The sequence below is a fragment of the Oncorhynchus mykiss genome, chromosome 8 (genome assembly GCF_057628025.1).
Source record: "Oncorhynchus mykiss isolate SJ-2025 chromosome 8, ASM5762802v1, whole genome shotgun sequence".
Taxonomy (NCBI): Eukaryota; Metazoa; Chordata; class Actinopteri; order Salmoniformes; family Salmonidae; genus Oncorhynchus; species Oncorhynchus mykiss.
Genome location: NC_143029.1, coordinates 76870703 through 76886348, shown reverse-complemented (window position 1 = coordinate 76886348; position 15646 = coordinate 76870703). Strand labels below are relative to the sequence as shown.

Genomic DNA, 15646 nt, shown 5'->3' with positions numbered 1-15646 from the left:
AAAACAAAAATAGTCAACTTTACCTTTTTAATCACAAGCAAAATACTTGAACTTAAAGCAAGAGGTGGTTACAAAAACAATCTACACAGAAGATTTATAGCAGAAGGTCCTTTGTTTGCTGAGGCCCAGGAGGCCTAAGAACATTAGTGCCACACCAGTGGCAATTTGCTGCTCTGTGTTGCAAAATGGTGTGAGTGACAATGACAGAAACATGTGGGTTGGCACAAGGCCGGCCCCACTGCCCACTAGACGATGAGTTGTATTCTGTTACAGTGGCAGACTAGCCCTCCTCTTAGCGCCAGGACCAGATGCAGAACTGAGCCTCCCTGGATCTTGTAGTCTGCAGCAGTCTTCTCATCGTTCCTGAGGGATGGGAGCAGATAAAACATCCAAGATGTAATGCCACCACTTGATTAAATGGAACTGATGTTTCATGACAAGATTGTGATGGAAGGGTTGATCACTAACATCTGTTTTCCACTGTAGATTAGTCTTTGTTGTTGAGGTGGAATCCCCTCCTTCTCTTCCACTCTTTCTTTAATTCTCTCCACCTTCATGTGTACAAGAAAGCATATGAGCTAAATGTCTTTACTAGGACGTCACTCCCCAGCAATGTATGCTGACATGAGTAATCTAAATATTACACATAGAAAGCAAATCCATGAGATTAATATCATCAACCTCCGGAGTAATGTAATGTTTCATACCTTGTCTGTGGGCTCAATGTCGATCTCTATTTCTTTGCCAGTGAGAGTCTGTAACAGTAAAATAATTGATAATTTCAGAGCATAAAATACAATATTGCACTAAACAGCAACATCTTATAAGGATTGGCCTAAATTAGTGGGTAATGGCTATGGTTCAACAGCACCTGTTTATTGTACGAAGTGAGGCCTTGTATCCTGTCTGGATTAAGATGAAGACTGGGTGAGCAAAGCAGCTCAAACATAGGACAATGGCCATACAACTTAACTTAATATGGTAGTAAGCTACCTAAAGTAAATTAGTTATACTGAACAAAAATATAAATGCAACATGTAAAGTGTTGGTCTCATATTTCATGAGCTGATATAAAAGATGGCAGACAGTTTTCCTTTGCCAAAACAATCGATCCACTTGGGGACAATAAAAGGCTGCTCTAAAATGTTTTGTCACAACACAATGCCACAGATGTGTCAAGTTTTGAGGGAGCGTGCAATTGTCATGCTGACTGCAGGAAAGTCCACCAAAGCTGTTGCCAGAGAATTTAATGTTCATTTCTCTACCATAAGCTGCCTCCGGCGTCATTTTAGAGAATTTGGCAGTATGTCCAACCTGCCTCAACTGCAGACCACGTGTAACCACTCCAGCCCAGGACGTCCACATATGGCTTCTTCACCTGAGGGATCCTCTGAAACCATCCACCCTGACAGCTGATGAAACTGAGGAATATTTCTGTCTGTAATAAAGCCCTTTTTGGGGGGAAAACTCATTCTGATTGGCTTGGCCTGGCTCCCCTGTGGCTGCGCACTTGCACTCCCAGTCCCATCCATTGCTGCACCCCTGCACTCCCAGTCCCACCCATGGCTGCGCCCCTGCCCAGTCCTGTGAAATCCATAGATTGGGGCCTAATGAATTTAATGGAATTGACTGATTTCCTTATATGAAATATACACTCTGAAAAATTTTTAATTGTTACTTGTGGAGATTATATTTTGGTTCAGTATAGTTAATGTTAGCTAACTCTACATTATATACGGGGATGACTGTTTCAATGTCAATGGCCTGCTGCAATGTCCACTATATAGCGCTTTTCAGATCTATTCATATATTTAGCTACGGCAGATAGCTAGATCGGTGATGAGATGATCATTCAGTATGTAAACTAGCGGTCCCGGCCACCAATTAAATGGCTGGTCTTACCTTAACCTTGATCAGCATTTTGATTGTCGCATAAAATACGCTTTAAATCGATGTAAAAAATACCTAATCCACACCTAGTGTGGTACTGTCAAATTGAGCAAACCAGATTGTTCAATCTTTTTGATTCACCTTTATTTCCTGTGTAAGTCACTATTCCGTCCGTTCATCGTGTTTTGTGAGACATAGGTTCCGCTATGCAGACTACTTTATGGGGAAAATATGTGACTATTACAATTTTTACTTTTAAAACCCATAAAAATTCAAGGATGTTTAGAGAACAGGAAATACCAAAACTGATGATGTTGGTAAGTTTTTAGGTCTATAATTATCGCTCCTTGACCTCGCACAGGTGTTCAGAATTAAGATGATTAGGATCAATTGGTCCATAAATATTTCTAGTTTGTAGGCACTCCTAGATCATTCAGTCATGTCTCTCCTTTGGCAATGTGCAATTGTTTTGGCTGTCGTAGCAGCAAGCGCTGCCAATGAAGGTACGTCTAATAATGAACGCATAATATGATTATGTAGCGCTGATACCATGTTAACTTGAATAGGCTACTTATCTCATGCTGACCGCCTAACAGACTAGCCAAGTTGTGGTGTTGGCTCTTGAGATGTGAATGATGACATTATCAAATTTATATTTTTAGATTTTAATGTGGATTGTGAGAAACACTCCATTAAAGTGACATGGAAGGTCAGTCCAGAGTTGGTTGAACATGCTGCCCGTCTTTTCCTTGGACACTGTGTTCCGTCCACATTTTCTGTTCTTCCCACGGGAGAAGGGATGGCGACATTCCACTACAACCTCAATGGCTGTGCCATCAAGAAACGGGTAATGTCTAACTCTTGACCCAATGTATGCCATTTTGGATCCTGCGACGACTAATGCTTCTCCTTCTATTCCCCAGGTGACTGGCAAAAAACACATCTATTCAACCAGCCTGACTTACAGACCTAACCGAAAGCCCAAACCTGCTGCCATTAGTCACCATATTAAGTGTGTTTACATAAGGTAACCATCTATGCCAGGGGTACTCAACTCTTACCCTAAGAGGTCTGGCGCCTGCTGTCTTTCGGTTCTACTTTATCATTAATTGCACACACCTGGTGTCACAGGTCTAAATCAGTCCCTAATTAGAGGGGAATGAGTTTTTTAAAAATGCAGTGGAACTGAGTTGAGCGTTTTAGGGCTCTATTGGGTGTAGTGTACTCTAGCTATGGTGTTGGAATCAAATCTTCCTAAGCCTTTGCCACCTTCGTTATTAAACTAAACATTCTCCCTTGTATGTAGACCTGAGGGATGGATTCCCCCATTCCTTATCCCTGCCTATGGTAGTGCTGAGGGTCATGGAGGATTGGTTTTCCACATGGCACTCCTCAATGGTGAGTGACTCATACAACATCAATTATTGTAAGAATATGTTCAGTCAACTTACCTGGTAAAGGAATTCCTAGCAGAGGACACTGCCCAAAGCTAGTTGAAACCTGTGGCTGTACAGTACGTATGAGCATTGCGCCCCTTCCCCTCTCTGTTGCATGTAGAAGACCTTACTGGTCTGGCTAAGAGCAGCCTGTTTCCCCTGGGCTCTTTCATCCCCATCTGGGCAGCAGTGGATCAGAAGGACCATCAGCCCTTGCTGCTGCTCTTGGAGGAGTGTGTGGCAGCCACAACACCAGAACTGCAGTCTGCGAGCCTGGTGTACCCCATCATCACCAACAAGGGGTATGTACCAGACCTGGCTATGGCCATGTAGGGTGCACGTTTTGGTTTTTGACTGCCTAGCGCTACACAGCCTACTCGAATGTTGAAAAGTATTGAATACATTTTAAAGTTAGCTTATTTGCTGGATGGAAGTTCTGTTTGTCTGCTCATTGCACAATGCATTTTCAGTTGCCTTGCAGATGGGAAGAATGGGAACTCCAGGTTCCTGCCTAGGTACCACTCGTCTGCTATTCTGCTTTACCTGCAGTCCTTCAAGTTTGCCTTAGGCGAGGAAGTGAGTGGACCACAAGTTCTCGGTATGACTGGGTTGTTTTCATACTGTAGCTCTTGACTGTTCTCTTATTTCACCCCAGGTGTATATTCATTGTAAGCTTGTTGCATGGGACCCTGAGGTTTTTGATATAGAAAAGAAGGCCTGCCACTACATTAAAGAGACTGGAGAGTAAGTATTGGTCACATTCTTTAACATTGGACCATAATGATGTTAGTGCCAATGCAACAGCCAACTTTTTTTTATTCATAGATGGGAGCTGCTGGACGACCCGTCTCAAAGTGACCTCTGCAAGTGCTGTGACTCGAGTTGCAAGCCTCGGTTGAAGAGGGGTGTGGATTCAGGTATTTTGAGGCACTTCATTTCAAGCCTGACTAAACTGTAGTTCCATATTCATTTGAGCTGATCACTCTTGAGTTCTGATGGGACTGCAGCTTGAAGTAATTTATATATATATTTTTCTCAGAACCCCAGGGCCTGGTTCAAAACTCTGTTCTTGGACCGCTCACAATAGTGGAAAACTCTGAAACCCGGATCCCCAGTGAATTTGTAAAATATCCTACTGTAGAACAAGGTTGGTGATTTTGGCATTGAAGACTATAGTTTACACTTGGCTTTTAATTGTATCAGCTTTGATGCCAAATGAACTTGAACCTGTAACCTACTCATCTGTCATTGTGTTCTGTATTCAGTTGACTGGTTGGTGTAATGGTCTGGAACACTTTGCTTGTCAGGTGTGTGTGTGCTGGTTATTTTACTGTAAAATCCCCCAACGGCAATGAGATGCATGTTACTAACAATTCTTCAACCTGTTACAGGGATGGCTGTCTTTTCTGTCTCTACAGCCATCTATTTGTAGGTGGCCTGAAGGGTGCATCACTTTCCACTATCCCCAGTATGGATATGAAGTCCTTTGACTTGAGCATGTTTCAATAAAATGAGTACTTTACAATGGTGTTTGTTTCTAATGGTTGTCAAAATGCTATGATCCTGATGAGATGTACCTTAAATCCAGTAGTGCGGAGCTGGTATCTACACAAAATAGCCAAGAGGTGACCATCCAGATGATCTCAATGAGTGCTCATTGTTCTGGACTTCCCAGTGTCCTGATCACTCTTGAACTGTAACACTTTCTTCTCTTGGCATAATCAGTTTTCTAATGATATTCACAGCAGGTGTTCATGCAATGGTAACGCTATTTGAAAGCTTGTCATAAGTGAACCTGCTTATTGTTGGCTATACTTTTTCAGCAGTAGCCCACCCCAAGATGAAATTGACAAGCCAAGTTTAGGGATTGTAGGTGGCTGATGGCCATGCTTAGGTAACAATTCAGGAAAATGGCTGTAGTTGACCTTAGTTTAAATGTGTGTTTTTGTTAGGAGAGTGCCCATCAGGGGAATATACCCCAAAGATTATATCTTGGTTTCAGTCTTTCATACCTCACTGGCAAAAATGTCTACCTTTCTAACAGGTTAACTAGACTATCATTGGCATAAGGCAAGATTGAAAATCCCAGCAGTTCAAGAGCAAACTGGTTTTGGCACATTCATTGACATATAACTGATGAAACATTTCATAACACTGGCATTTCCCCTCTGACAGGTCACAAATGAATCCCACCCCAGTTAAATTTCATCATAGCTCATGAGCCCAGTACTTGCACTGTATCTGGTAACAGAACTCATTACAGACCAAGCGTCACAGGTTTCTTTCTCCCTTTTTAAAATGATTTCTTTGCGTTGTCCTCCAGGAACCTCTTGTGGGGTGACGATGTCGACTGTAGCTGACTTGGCCTTTTCCTTGGCCTGGGGGGTGACTCCACTATGGCTGCTGTTTGTAGACCTGGTACTCTTGAACAGGAACTCACGACTATTGGTTCAATAATGATGGGCTCCCGAGTGGCACAGAGGTCTAAGGCACTGCATTTCAGTACTGGAGGCGTAACTACAGACCCTTAATCGACCGGCCGTGATTGGGAGTCCCGTACGGCGGCGCATGATTGGCCCAGCATTGTTAGGGTTTGGCTGGGGTAGGCGGTCATTTTAAATAAGAATTTGTTCTTTACTGACTTGCCTAGTTAAATGTGTGCTGACGTTTCCCTTACCAATATTTGGAGGAAGGTCACTGGAGACCTGTGGGGTGTGTCGTGGAAATGTCCTGTATTACCAAATGAGAGCAAACCACACGCAAGTCAGTTATATCAAGTCCATATTTGTTTATGAGCTTCACCATAGCCCTGTGACTCTCAGATCAATTCAGTGTCTATAAATGAATTCTGAGTGCTTACAAAACAATTCTTAGTATCATTTATAGTGAAGACACACCCCTCTCAACTCACATGACAAATAACAGATCTTAGGAACATTACAAAGGAAGACTTTACTTGAGAGAGGAGTATCCCATAGCCAGACAGCATTAGCTATAAATTATCGTTCAGTTTGGTCTCCTAAACGAAGTTCTTATCTACTTCTTGGTACCACTTAGGACCAAAACATTACCTCATCCAATGGCATATGTCAATTGTCAATTTGAGATACTCCCATCTCAAATACACCCCCTCCTGGGCAAGATCAGAAAAGACAGTGAGCCTCCTAGGCTTTACACTAAATCAAGATAAGGACAACCTCAGAGGGGACATGTAATAGTTACAGACACATTCCCATAAGAAGACAAGCCTGATCTCTCCCCTCTCTGGGGCACAAGTAACTTTCCCCACATAAGCATACTTAGGAAAATTGATAAAACATCTTATTTATTAATGTTACCTAAAGAATTTGGACTCTGACACAACAGGTGGAAGTTGTGTTGGAGGTTGATGTGGCAGGGGTAGAGGTCATGGTGGGTGTGAAGCCTACAGCTCGAGCCAGACTGGTTGCTTGTGGGATATACGGATGGATAATCCTGGGTGCTGCTTCATAAAACTGTTAAAACCAGTCTACCAGTCTACCTGCCAACTGCCTTTCCTTATTCAATGTGTTTTGGATTCCCATCCTCTCCGCCAGGTCAACTGACCCGTAACCTAATTCCTATTCTGAACCTAGCCTAACCGTACACGAAGAAATGGGAAAGTTCCAATTCCAAACTAGCTTAAGTCTCTTTCTGTACCTGTTCAAATACTCTGGAAATGCAGTATTGCTTTCTTCCTTCCATGAGATCACTAGCTATTACAATTGAATTGCCTGCTACGGTGCGTTTTCATTTCTTATCTCGTCACATCAACAAAAATTGCTAACACCCAGTGTCAAATAAATATGAAGTGGTTGAAGAGTTTTTATTACCCATTTAGGAAAAATGTGAATTAATACATTTGAGACAGGTGGCAGTGCATACAGGCTATCTGTTTCATGTCTCAGGTAGCCCTCGAAAGCCAGCATGTACAGAATGCAATAATTGTCTCATGCCATATTATAATTGCACTCCTCTAGATCTGAAATAATTGAATGGTGAAGCTTGCATCCACCCAGTCAATCATAAAAGCAAGCCAAAGCAAATCAGGCATTCTTGAAAGTCTGGACAATCCTTGTCCTGCAAATAAACATTTTTATTGTAGAAAAAATGATTTCGCATGCAGTAGGCATTTATAATTAAATGCAGTGGAACTTTATAGTTAGACCCACTGGATGATGTTCTACCTTCAAAATGATTTGGCAATCATCATTTATTAGAAAAAAACAAAGTTTCCATCATGCAAGAAAGTTTAACCAAATTAAATTTGCCCCATTTCAAACGGATTTTTTTTTTGTTGTCAATCCTCAGAAAATGTTTCTTATATCTGCCATTTCTACACTTGTAGCAATGATATTTTTTGCAACAGTTCTTTTGTCGAATAAGCCTGGGTCAATGGAAACCTGCCTACTGATCTGATGAGACAGATATGACTGTGTTTTAACAGGCTGCCCAATTCTGGTATTTTCCCACTCATTGGTCTTTTGACTCAATCAGATCAGATATGGGGCAAAAGATCAGAAATGGGATGCTTGTGTAAACGCAGCCATGGAACCACAATCAGTTTTATTGGCACAAGATTAAGGGTGTGTTCCTCTGACCAGGCTTTGCTGAGGCCAGCCAGATCTTACAACGCCTGGATGCATGTACTGTCTGAGCAAGGGATCGCAACCTAATGCTGTGTTCAGTAACCAAGTGGTAATTCACCATATATGACTGGGAAAATTCCACTTGAATGGCCATCCAACTGGTAATTACTAGTGGGAAACTTGTCTATCATCCTGAGCTCCCACATGCTGACCTCTGATGTCACCAGCTCGCTGGTCACTATAGCATCACCCACCTGTAGCACGCGCTCCAGCAGGTATATCTCTCTGGTCACCCCCAAAACCAATTATTTCTTTGGCCGCCTCTCCTTCCAGTTCTCTGCTGCCAATGACTGGAACGAACTACAAAAATCTCTGAAACTGGAAACACTTATCTCCCTCACTAGCTTTAAGCACCAGCTGTCAGAGCAGCTCATAGATTACTGCACCTGTACATAGCCCACCTATAATTTAGCCCAAACAACTACCTCTATATCCCTACTGTATTTATTTATTTTTATTTATTAATTTATTATTTTTATTTCTACTTTGCACATTCTTCCACTGCAAATCTACCATTCCAGTGTTTTACTTGCTAGGCCAATCAGCGATAAGGCAATCTATTAATATGGTTTTTGAACACTATAGTTTGTTTACAAGCACGATAGCTGTACTTTCAGTTTATTGTTTATGCAGCTTGTTGGCCATTAGCCAATCAGCGTTTCTCAACGAGTTCAGAGCACGGGAATGCATCCAACTAGTTACGACTTCACAACTGGTAAATTCACATCTCCCACTTGGTTACAAACGCAGCATAAGTATCTGATAATTAATTGCAAGACTGGAATGAGTTCAAACTAATGATTAGTGATTGATTGCCTGTGTAACAGGTGTAAAATATACTTGATGTATTTCACCAAAAATCCCTCATATTTATTTTAATGTATTATTTTAAGGTTATTTTAAGATGTATTACAATACTTTCAAGAGTGAATTATTGTATTGTATTTCATTTCTAAATTGTGTTAATGCTGTGATGTCATCAACGGGAGTTTGCTCAGAGCGTGATGAGGAGAGGCAAATATACATGTATGGAGTCCAGACTGCAGCAGTAACTTTTGCCTTGTATTTGTATCCATTCCATGCAGTCATTAAAAGAGAGACAACTGGCTGAATTGTGTCCAAAGCCTTATCTTCCACCTACACCTTACCAGAACCCAACGCAGAAAGGTACCGGTTACACCTGCAGCTGGAGGTTGTTAATGTAACCGGTGCTATACTGCACCGCTGTAACTCTGCGTTGTGTGTGGTTGATTGAGGCTATAGACGTGGACTTTGGAGATCAGGTAGTTTTAATTAAGCAGAACTCACTCTCTGCATCTTGCATCTGCATCCAAAAGGAAATAAAACATTTGTAGAGCACATATGTTCTGAGAATCGTCGCCTCTTTCTCTCAGTGCATCAAAATTATTTTTGAATACAAAAATTAATACAGTCTCTCCTTATTATACATAACATATTTTACATAGATAAAACCACATACCTGCATCCAAAAGGAAATAAACATTTGTAGAGCACATCTGTTCTGAGAATCGTCGCCTCTTTCTACAACAGATGCACAATAGGAGGGACTGGGATCATTCGAGGAGCTAGCCATCGTTCACACATACAATAGCATACAAAATAGCATGCAAAATGCAATTGCCATGCTGACTGTAGGAAAGTCCACCAAAGCTTTTGCCAGAAAATTGACTGTTAATTTTTCTACCATAAGCCGCCTCCAATGTCGTTTTAGAGAATTTGGCAGTACGTCCAACCGGCCTCACAACCGCAGACCACGTGTAACCACTCCAGCCCAGGACGTCCACATCTGGCTTCTTCACCTGAGGGATCCTCTGAAACCAGCAACCCTGACAGCTGATGAAACTGAGGAGTATTTCTGTCTGTAATAAAGCCCTTTTGTGGGGAAGAACTCATTCTGATTGGCTTGGCCTGGCTCCCCTGTGGCTGCGCACTTGCACTCCCAGTCCCATCCATTGCTGCACCCCTGCACTCCCAGTCCCACCCATGGCTGTGCCCCTGCCCAGTCCTGTGAAATCCATAGATTGGGGCCTAATGAATTTACTTCAAATGACTGATTTCCTTATATGAAATGTAACTCAGAAAAATCTTTCATTGTTGCTTGCGGCGTTTACATTTTGGTTCAGTATAGTTAACGTTAGCCAACTCTGCATTCTATACGGGTATGCCAATGGCCTGCTGCAATGCCCACTATATAGCGCTTTTCAGATCTATTCATATATTTAGCTACGGCAGATAGCTAGATCGGTGATGAGATGATCATTCAGTATGTAAACTAGCAGGCTTGGCCACCAATTAAATGGCTGGTCTTACATTATCCTTGATCAGCATTTTGACAGTCGCATAAAATACGCTTTAAATCGATGTAAAAAATACCTAATCCACACCTAGTGTGGTACTGTCAAATTGAGCAAACCAGATTGTTCAATCTTTTTGATTCAACTTTATTTCCTGTGTAAGTCACTATTCCGTCTGTCCATCGTGTTTTGTGAGACGCTTTGCAGACTACTTTATGGGGAAAATATGTGACTATTACAATTTTTACTTTTAAAACCCATAACAATTCAAGGATGTTTTCAGACCAGGAAATACCAAAACTGACGATGTTGGTAAGTTTTTAGGTCTATAATTATCGCTCCTTGACCTCGCACAGGTGTTCAGAATTAAGATGATTAGGATCAATTGGTCCATAAATATTTCTAGTTTGTAGGCACTCCTAGATCATTCAGTCATGTCTCTCCTTTGGCAATGTGCAATTGTTTTGGCTGTCGTAGCAGCAAGCGCTGCCAATGAAGGTACGTCTAATAATGAACGCATAATATGATTATGTAGCGCTGATACCATGTTAACTTGAATAGGCTACTTATCTCATGCTGACCGCCTAACAGACTAGCCAAGTTGTGGTGTTGGCTCTTGAGATGTGAATGATGACATTATCAAATTTATATTTTTAGATTTTAATGTGGATTGTGAGAAACACTCCATTAAAGTGACATGGAAGGTCAGTCCAGAGTTGGTTGAACATGCTGCCCGTCTTTTCCTTGGACACTGTGTTCCGTCCACATTTTCTGTTCTTCCCACGGGAGAAGGGATGGCGACATTCCACTACAACCTCAATGGCTGTGCCATCAAGAAACGGGTAATGTCTAACTCTTGACCCAATGTATGCCATTTTGGATCCTGCGACGACTAATGCTTCTCCTTCTATTCCCCAGGTGACTGGCAAAAAACACATCTATTCAACCAGCCTGACTTACAGACCTAACCGAAAGCCCAAACCTGCTGCCATTAGTCACCATATTAAGTGTGTTTACATAAGGTAACCATCTATGCCAGGGGTACTCAACTCTTACCCTAAGAGGTCTGGCGCCTGCTGTCTTTCGGTTCTACTTTATCATTAATTGCACACACCTGGTGTCACGGGTCTAAATCAGTCCCTAATTAGAGGGGAATGAGTTTTTTAAAAATGCAGTGGAACTGAGTTGAGCGTTTTAGGGCTCTATTGGGTGTAGTGTACTCTAGCTATGGTGTTGGAATCAAATCTTCCTAAGCCTTTGCCACCTTCGTTATTAAACTAAACATTCTCCCTTGTATGTAGACCTGAGGGATGGATTCCCCCATTCCTTATCCCTGCCTATGGTAGTGCTGAGGGTCATGGAGGATTGGTTTTCCACATGGCACTCCTCAATGGTGAGTGACTCATACAACATCAATTATTGTAAGAATATGTTCAGTCAACTTACCTGGTAAAGGAATTCCTAGCAGAGGACACTGCCCAAAGCTAGTTGAAACCTGTGGCTGTACAGTACGTATGAGCATTGCGCCCCTTCCCCTCTCTGTTGCATGTAGAAGACCTTACTGGTCTGGCTAAGAGCAGCCTGTTTCCCCTGGGCTCTTTCATCCCCATCTGGGCAGCAGTGGATCAGAAGGACCATCAGCCCTTGCTGCTGCTCTTGGAGGAGTGTGTGGCAGCCACAACACCAGAACTGCAGTCTGCGAGCCTGGTGTACCCCATCATCACCAACAAGGGGTATGTACCAGACCTGGCTATGGCCATGTAGGGTGCACGTTTTGGTTTTTGACTGCCTAGCGCTACACAGCCTACTCGAATGTTGAAAAGTATTGAATACATTTTAAAGTTAGCTTATTTGCTGGATGGAAGTTCTGTTTGTCTGCTCATTGCACAATGCATTTTCAGTTGCCTTGCAGATGGGAAGAATGGGAACTCCAGGTTCCTGCCTAGGTACCACTCGTCTGCTATTCTGCTTTACCTGCAGTCCTTCAAGTTTGCCTTAGGCGAGGAAGTGAGTGGACCACAAGTTCTCGGTATGACTGGGTTGTTTTCATACTGTAGCTCTTGACTGTTCTCTTATTTCACCCCAGGTGTATATTCATTGTAAGCTTGTTGCATGGGACCCTGAGGTTTTTGATATAGAAAAGAAGGCCTGCCACTACATTAAAGAGACTGGAGAGTAAGTATTGGTCACATTCTTTAACATTGGACCATAATGATGTTAGTGCCAATGCAACAGCCAACTTTTTTTTATTCATAGATGGGAGCTGCTGGACGACCCGTCTCAAAGTGACCTCTGCAAGTGCTGTGACTCGAGTTGCAAGCCTCGGTTGAAGAGGGGTGTGGATTCAGGTATTTTGAGGCACTTCATTTCAAGCCTGACTAAACTGTAGTTCCATATTCATTTGAGCTGATCACTCTTGAGTTCTGATGGGACTGCAGCTTGAAGTAATTTATATATATATTTTTCTCAGAACCCCAGGGCCTGGTTCAAAACTCTGTTCTTGGACCGCTCACAATAGTGGAAAACTCTGAAACCCGGATCCCCAGTGAATTTGTAAAATATCCTACTGTAGAACAAGGTTGGTGATTTTGGCATTGAAGACTATAGTTTACACTTGGCTTTTAATTGTATCAGCTTTGATGCCAAATGAACTTGAACCTGTAACCTACTCATCTGTCATTGTGTTCTGTATTCAGTTGACTGGTTGGTGTAATGGTCTGGAACACTTTGCTTGTCAGGTGTGTGTGTGCTGGTTATTTTACTGTAAAATCCCCCAACGGCAATGAGATGCATGTTACTAACAATTCTTCAACCTGTTACAGGGATGGCTGTCTTTTCTGTCTCTACAGCCATCTATTTGTAGGTGGCCTGAAGGGTGCATCACTTTCCACTATCCCCAGTATGGATATGAAGTCCTTTGACTTGAGCATGTTTCAATAAAATGAGTACTTTACAATGGTGTTTGTTTCTAATGGTTGTCAAAATGCTATGATCCTGATGAGATGTACCTTAAATCCAGTAGTGCGGAGCTGGTATCTACACAAAATAGCCAAGAGGTGACCATCCAGATGATCTCAATGAGTGCTCATTGTTCTGGACTTCCCAGTGTCCTGATCACTCTTGAACTGTAACACTTTCTTCTCTTGGCATAATCAGTTTTCTAATGATATTCACAGCAGGTGTTCATGCAATGGTAACGCTATTTGAAAGCTTGTCATAAGTGAACCTGCTTATTGTTGGCTATACTTTTTCAGCAGTAGCCCACCCCAAGATGAAATTGACAAGCCAAGTTTAGGGATTGTAGGTGGCTGATGGCCATGCTTAGGTAACAATTCAGGAAAATGGCTGTAGTTGACCTTAGTTTAAATGTGTGTTTTTGTTAGGAGAGTGCCCATCAGGGGAATATACCCCAAAGATTATATCTTGGTTTCAGTCTTTCATACCTCACTGGCAAAAATGTCTACCTTTCTAACAGGTTAACTAGACTATCATTGGCATAAGGCAAGATTGAAAATCCCAGCAGTTCAAGAGCAAACTGGTTTTGGCACATTCATTGACATATAACTGATGAAACATTTCATAACACTGGCATTTCCCCTCTGACAGGTCACAAATGAATCCCACCCCAGTTAAATTTCATCATAGCTCATGAGCCCAGTACTTGCACTGTATCTGGTAACAGAACTCATTACAGACCAAGCGTCACAGGTTTCTTTCTCCCTTTTTAAAATGATTTCTTTGCGTTGTCCTCCAGGAACCTCTTGTGGGGTGACGATGTCGACTGTAGCTGACTTGGCCTTTTCCTTGGCCTGGGGGGTGACTCCACTATGGCTGCTGTTTGTAGACCTGGTACTCTTGAACAGGAACTCACGACTATTGGTTCAATAATGATGGGCTCCCGAGTGGCACAGAGGTCTAAGGCACTGCATTTCAGTACTGGAGGCGTAACTACAGACCCTTAATCGACCGGCCGTGATTGGGAGTCCCGTACGGCGGCGCATGATTGGCCCAGCATTGTTAGGGTTTGGCTGGGGTAGGCGGTCATTTTAAATAAGAATTTGTTCTTTACTGACTTGCCTAGTTAAATGTGTGCTGACGTTTCCCTTACCAATATTTGGAGGAAGGTCACTGGAGACCTGTGGGGTGTGTCGTGGAAATGTCCTGTATTACCAAATGAGAGCAAACCACACGCAAGTCAGTTATATCAAGTCCATATTTGTTTATGAGCTTCACCATAGCCCTGTGACTCTCAGATCAATTCAGTGTCTATAAATGAATTCTGAGTGCTTACAAAACAATTCTTAGTATCATTTATAGTGAAGACACACCCCTCTCAACTCACATGACAAATAACAGATCTTAGGAACATTACAAAGGAAGACTTTACTTGAGAGAGGAGTATCCCATAGCCAGACAGCATTAGCTATAAATTATCGTTCAGTTTGGTCTCCTAAACGAAGTTCTTATCTACTTCTTGGTACCACTTAGGACCAAAACATTACCTCATCCAATGGCATATGTCAATTGTCAATTTGAGATACTCCCATCTCAAATACACCCCCTCCTGGGCAAGATCAGAAAAGACAGTGAGCCTCCTAGGCTTTACACTAAATCAAGATAAGGACAACCTCAGAGGGGACATGTAATAGTTAGACACATTCCCATAAGAAGACAAGCCTGATCTCTCCCCTCTCTGGGGCACAAGTAACTTTCCCCACATAAGCATACTTATGAAAATTGATAAAACATCTTATTTATTAATGTTACCTAAAGAATTTGGACTCTGACACAACAGGTGGAAGTTGTGTTGGAGGTTGATGTGGCAGGGGTAGAGGTCATGGTGGGTGTGAAGCCTACAGCTCGAGCCAGACTGGTTGCTTGTGGGATATACGGATGGATAATCCTGGGTGCTGCTTCATAAAACTGTTAAAACCAGTCTACCAGTCTACCTGCCAACTGCCTTTCCTTATTCAATGTGTTTTGGATTCCCATCCTCTCCGCCAGGTCAACTGACCCGTAACCTAATTCCTATTCTGAACCTAGCCTAACCGTACACGAAGAAATGGGAAAGTTCCAATTCCAAACTAGCTTAAGTCTCTTTCTGTACCTGTTCAAATACTCTGGAAATGCAGTATTGCTTTCTTCCTTCCATGAGATCACTAGCTATTACAATTGAATTGCCTGCTACGGTGCGTTTTCATTTCTTATCTCGTCACATCAACAAAAATTGCTAACACCCAGTGTCAAATAAATATGAAGTGGTTGAAGAGTTTTTATTACCCATTTAGGAAAAATGTGAATTAATACATTTGAGACAGGTGGCAGTGCATACAGGCTA

The 15646-nt window shown here is 42.2% G+C and overlaps 3 protein-coding genes across 5 annotated transcripts in view; 2 read left to right on the top strand and 1 right to left on the bottom strand.

Moving 5' to 3' along the window:
• Positions 1-13: 13 nt before the first annotated feature.
• nedd8 (neural precursor cell expressed, developmentally down-regulated 8) overlaps positions 14-15646 on the bottom strand; it is a 44690-nt gene continuing 29057 nt past the window's right edge. For 2 of the 3 annotated variants that reach the window (XM_090242391.1, XM_090242392.1), the window contains exons 2-5: positions 1903-1962; positions 708-755; positions 469-551; positions 14-363 (exon numbers count right to left, since the gene is read on the bottom strand). In XM_090242391.1, the coding sequence (XP_090098517.1) occupies positions 246-363; positions 469-551; positions 708-755; positions 1903-1920 (267 nt within the window). In that variant the 5' untranslated portion in view covers positions 1921-1962 and the 3' untranslated portion in view covers positions 14-245. 3 annotated transcript variants of the gene reach the window in all.
• LOC110530613 (zona pellucida sperm-binding protein 3-like) lies at positions 2236-4848 on the top strand. The gene is made up of 11 exons (XM_036986259.2): positions 2236-2393; positions 2553-2737; positions 2814-2917; positions 3197-3288; positions 3448-3628; positions 3797-3902; positions 3982-4070; positions 4152-4243; positions 4366-4473; positions 4592-4633; positions 4718-4848. Exons 1-10 carry the CDS (start codon positions 2330-2332, stop codon positions 4606-4608), a joined length of 1038 nt encoding a protein of 345 aa, XP_036842154.1. The 5' UTR covers positions 2236-2329; the 3' UTR covers positions 4609-4633; positions 4718-4848.
• Positions 10649-13261, top strand: LOC110530611 (zona pellucida sperm-binding protein 3-like). The gene is made up of 11 exons (XM_036986251.2): positions 10649-10806; positions 10966-11150; positions 11227-11330; positions 11610-11701; positions 11861-12041; positions 12210-12315; positions 12395-12483; positions 12565-12656; positions 12779-12886; positions 13005-13046; positions 13131-13261. Exons 1-10 carry the CDS (start codon positions 10743-10745, stop codon positions 13019-13021), a joined length of 1038 nt encoding a protein of 345 aa, XP_036842146.2. The 5' UTR covers positions 10649-10742; the 3' UTR covers positions 13022-13046; positions 13131-13261.

What these genes read in the sequence shown, in the direction of transcription:
- LOC110530611 (XM_036986251.2), top strand. Translation starts at nt 10,743, where the DNA reads ATGTCTCTCCTTTGGCAATGTGCAATTGTTTTGGCTGTCGTAGCAGCA. An exon ending in ATTAAGTGTGTTTACATAAG is followed by an intron (nt 11,331 to 11,609) that starts GTAACCATCTAT and finishes CCTTGTATGTAG; the next exon opens with ACCTGAGGGATGGATTCCCC. An exon ending in CCCATCATCACCAACAAGGG is followed by an intron (nt 12,042 to 12,209) that starts GTATGTACCAGA and finishes ATGCATTTTCAG; the next exon opens with TTGCCTTGCAGATGGGAAGA.
- LOC110530613 (XM_036986259.2), top strand. Translation starts at nt 2,330, where the DNA reads ATGTCTCTCCTTTGGCAATGTGCAATTGTTTTGGCTGTCGTAGCAGCA. An exon ending in AGTTTGCCTTAGGCGAGGAA is followed by an intron (nt 3,903 to 3,981) that starts GTGAGTGGACCA and finishes ATTTCACCCCAG; the next exon opens with GTGTATATTCATTGTAAGCT. An exon ending in TACATTAAAGAGACTGGAGA is followed by an intron (nt 4,071 to 4,151) that starts GTAAGTATTGGT and finishes TTTTATTCATAG; the next exon opens with ATGGGAGCTGCTGGACGACC.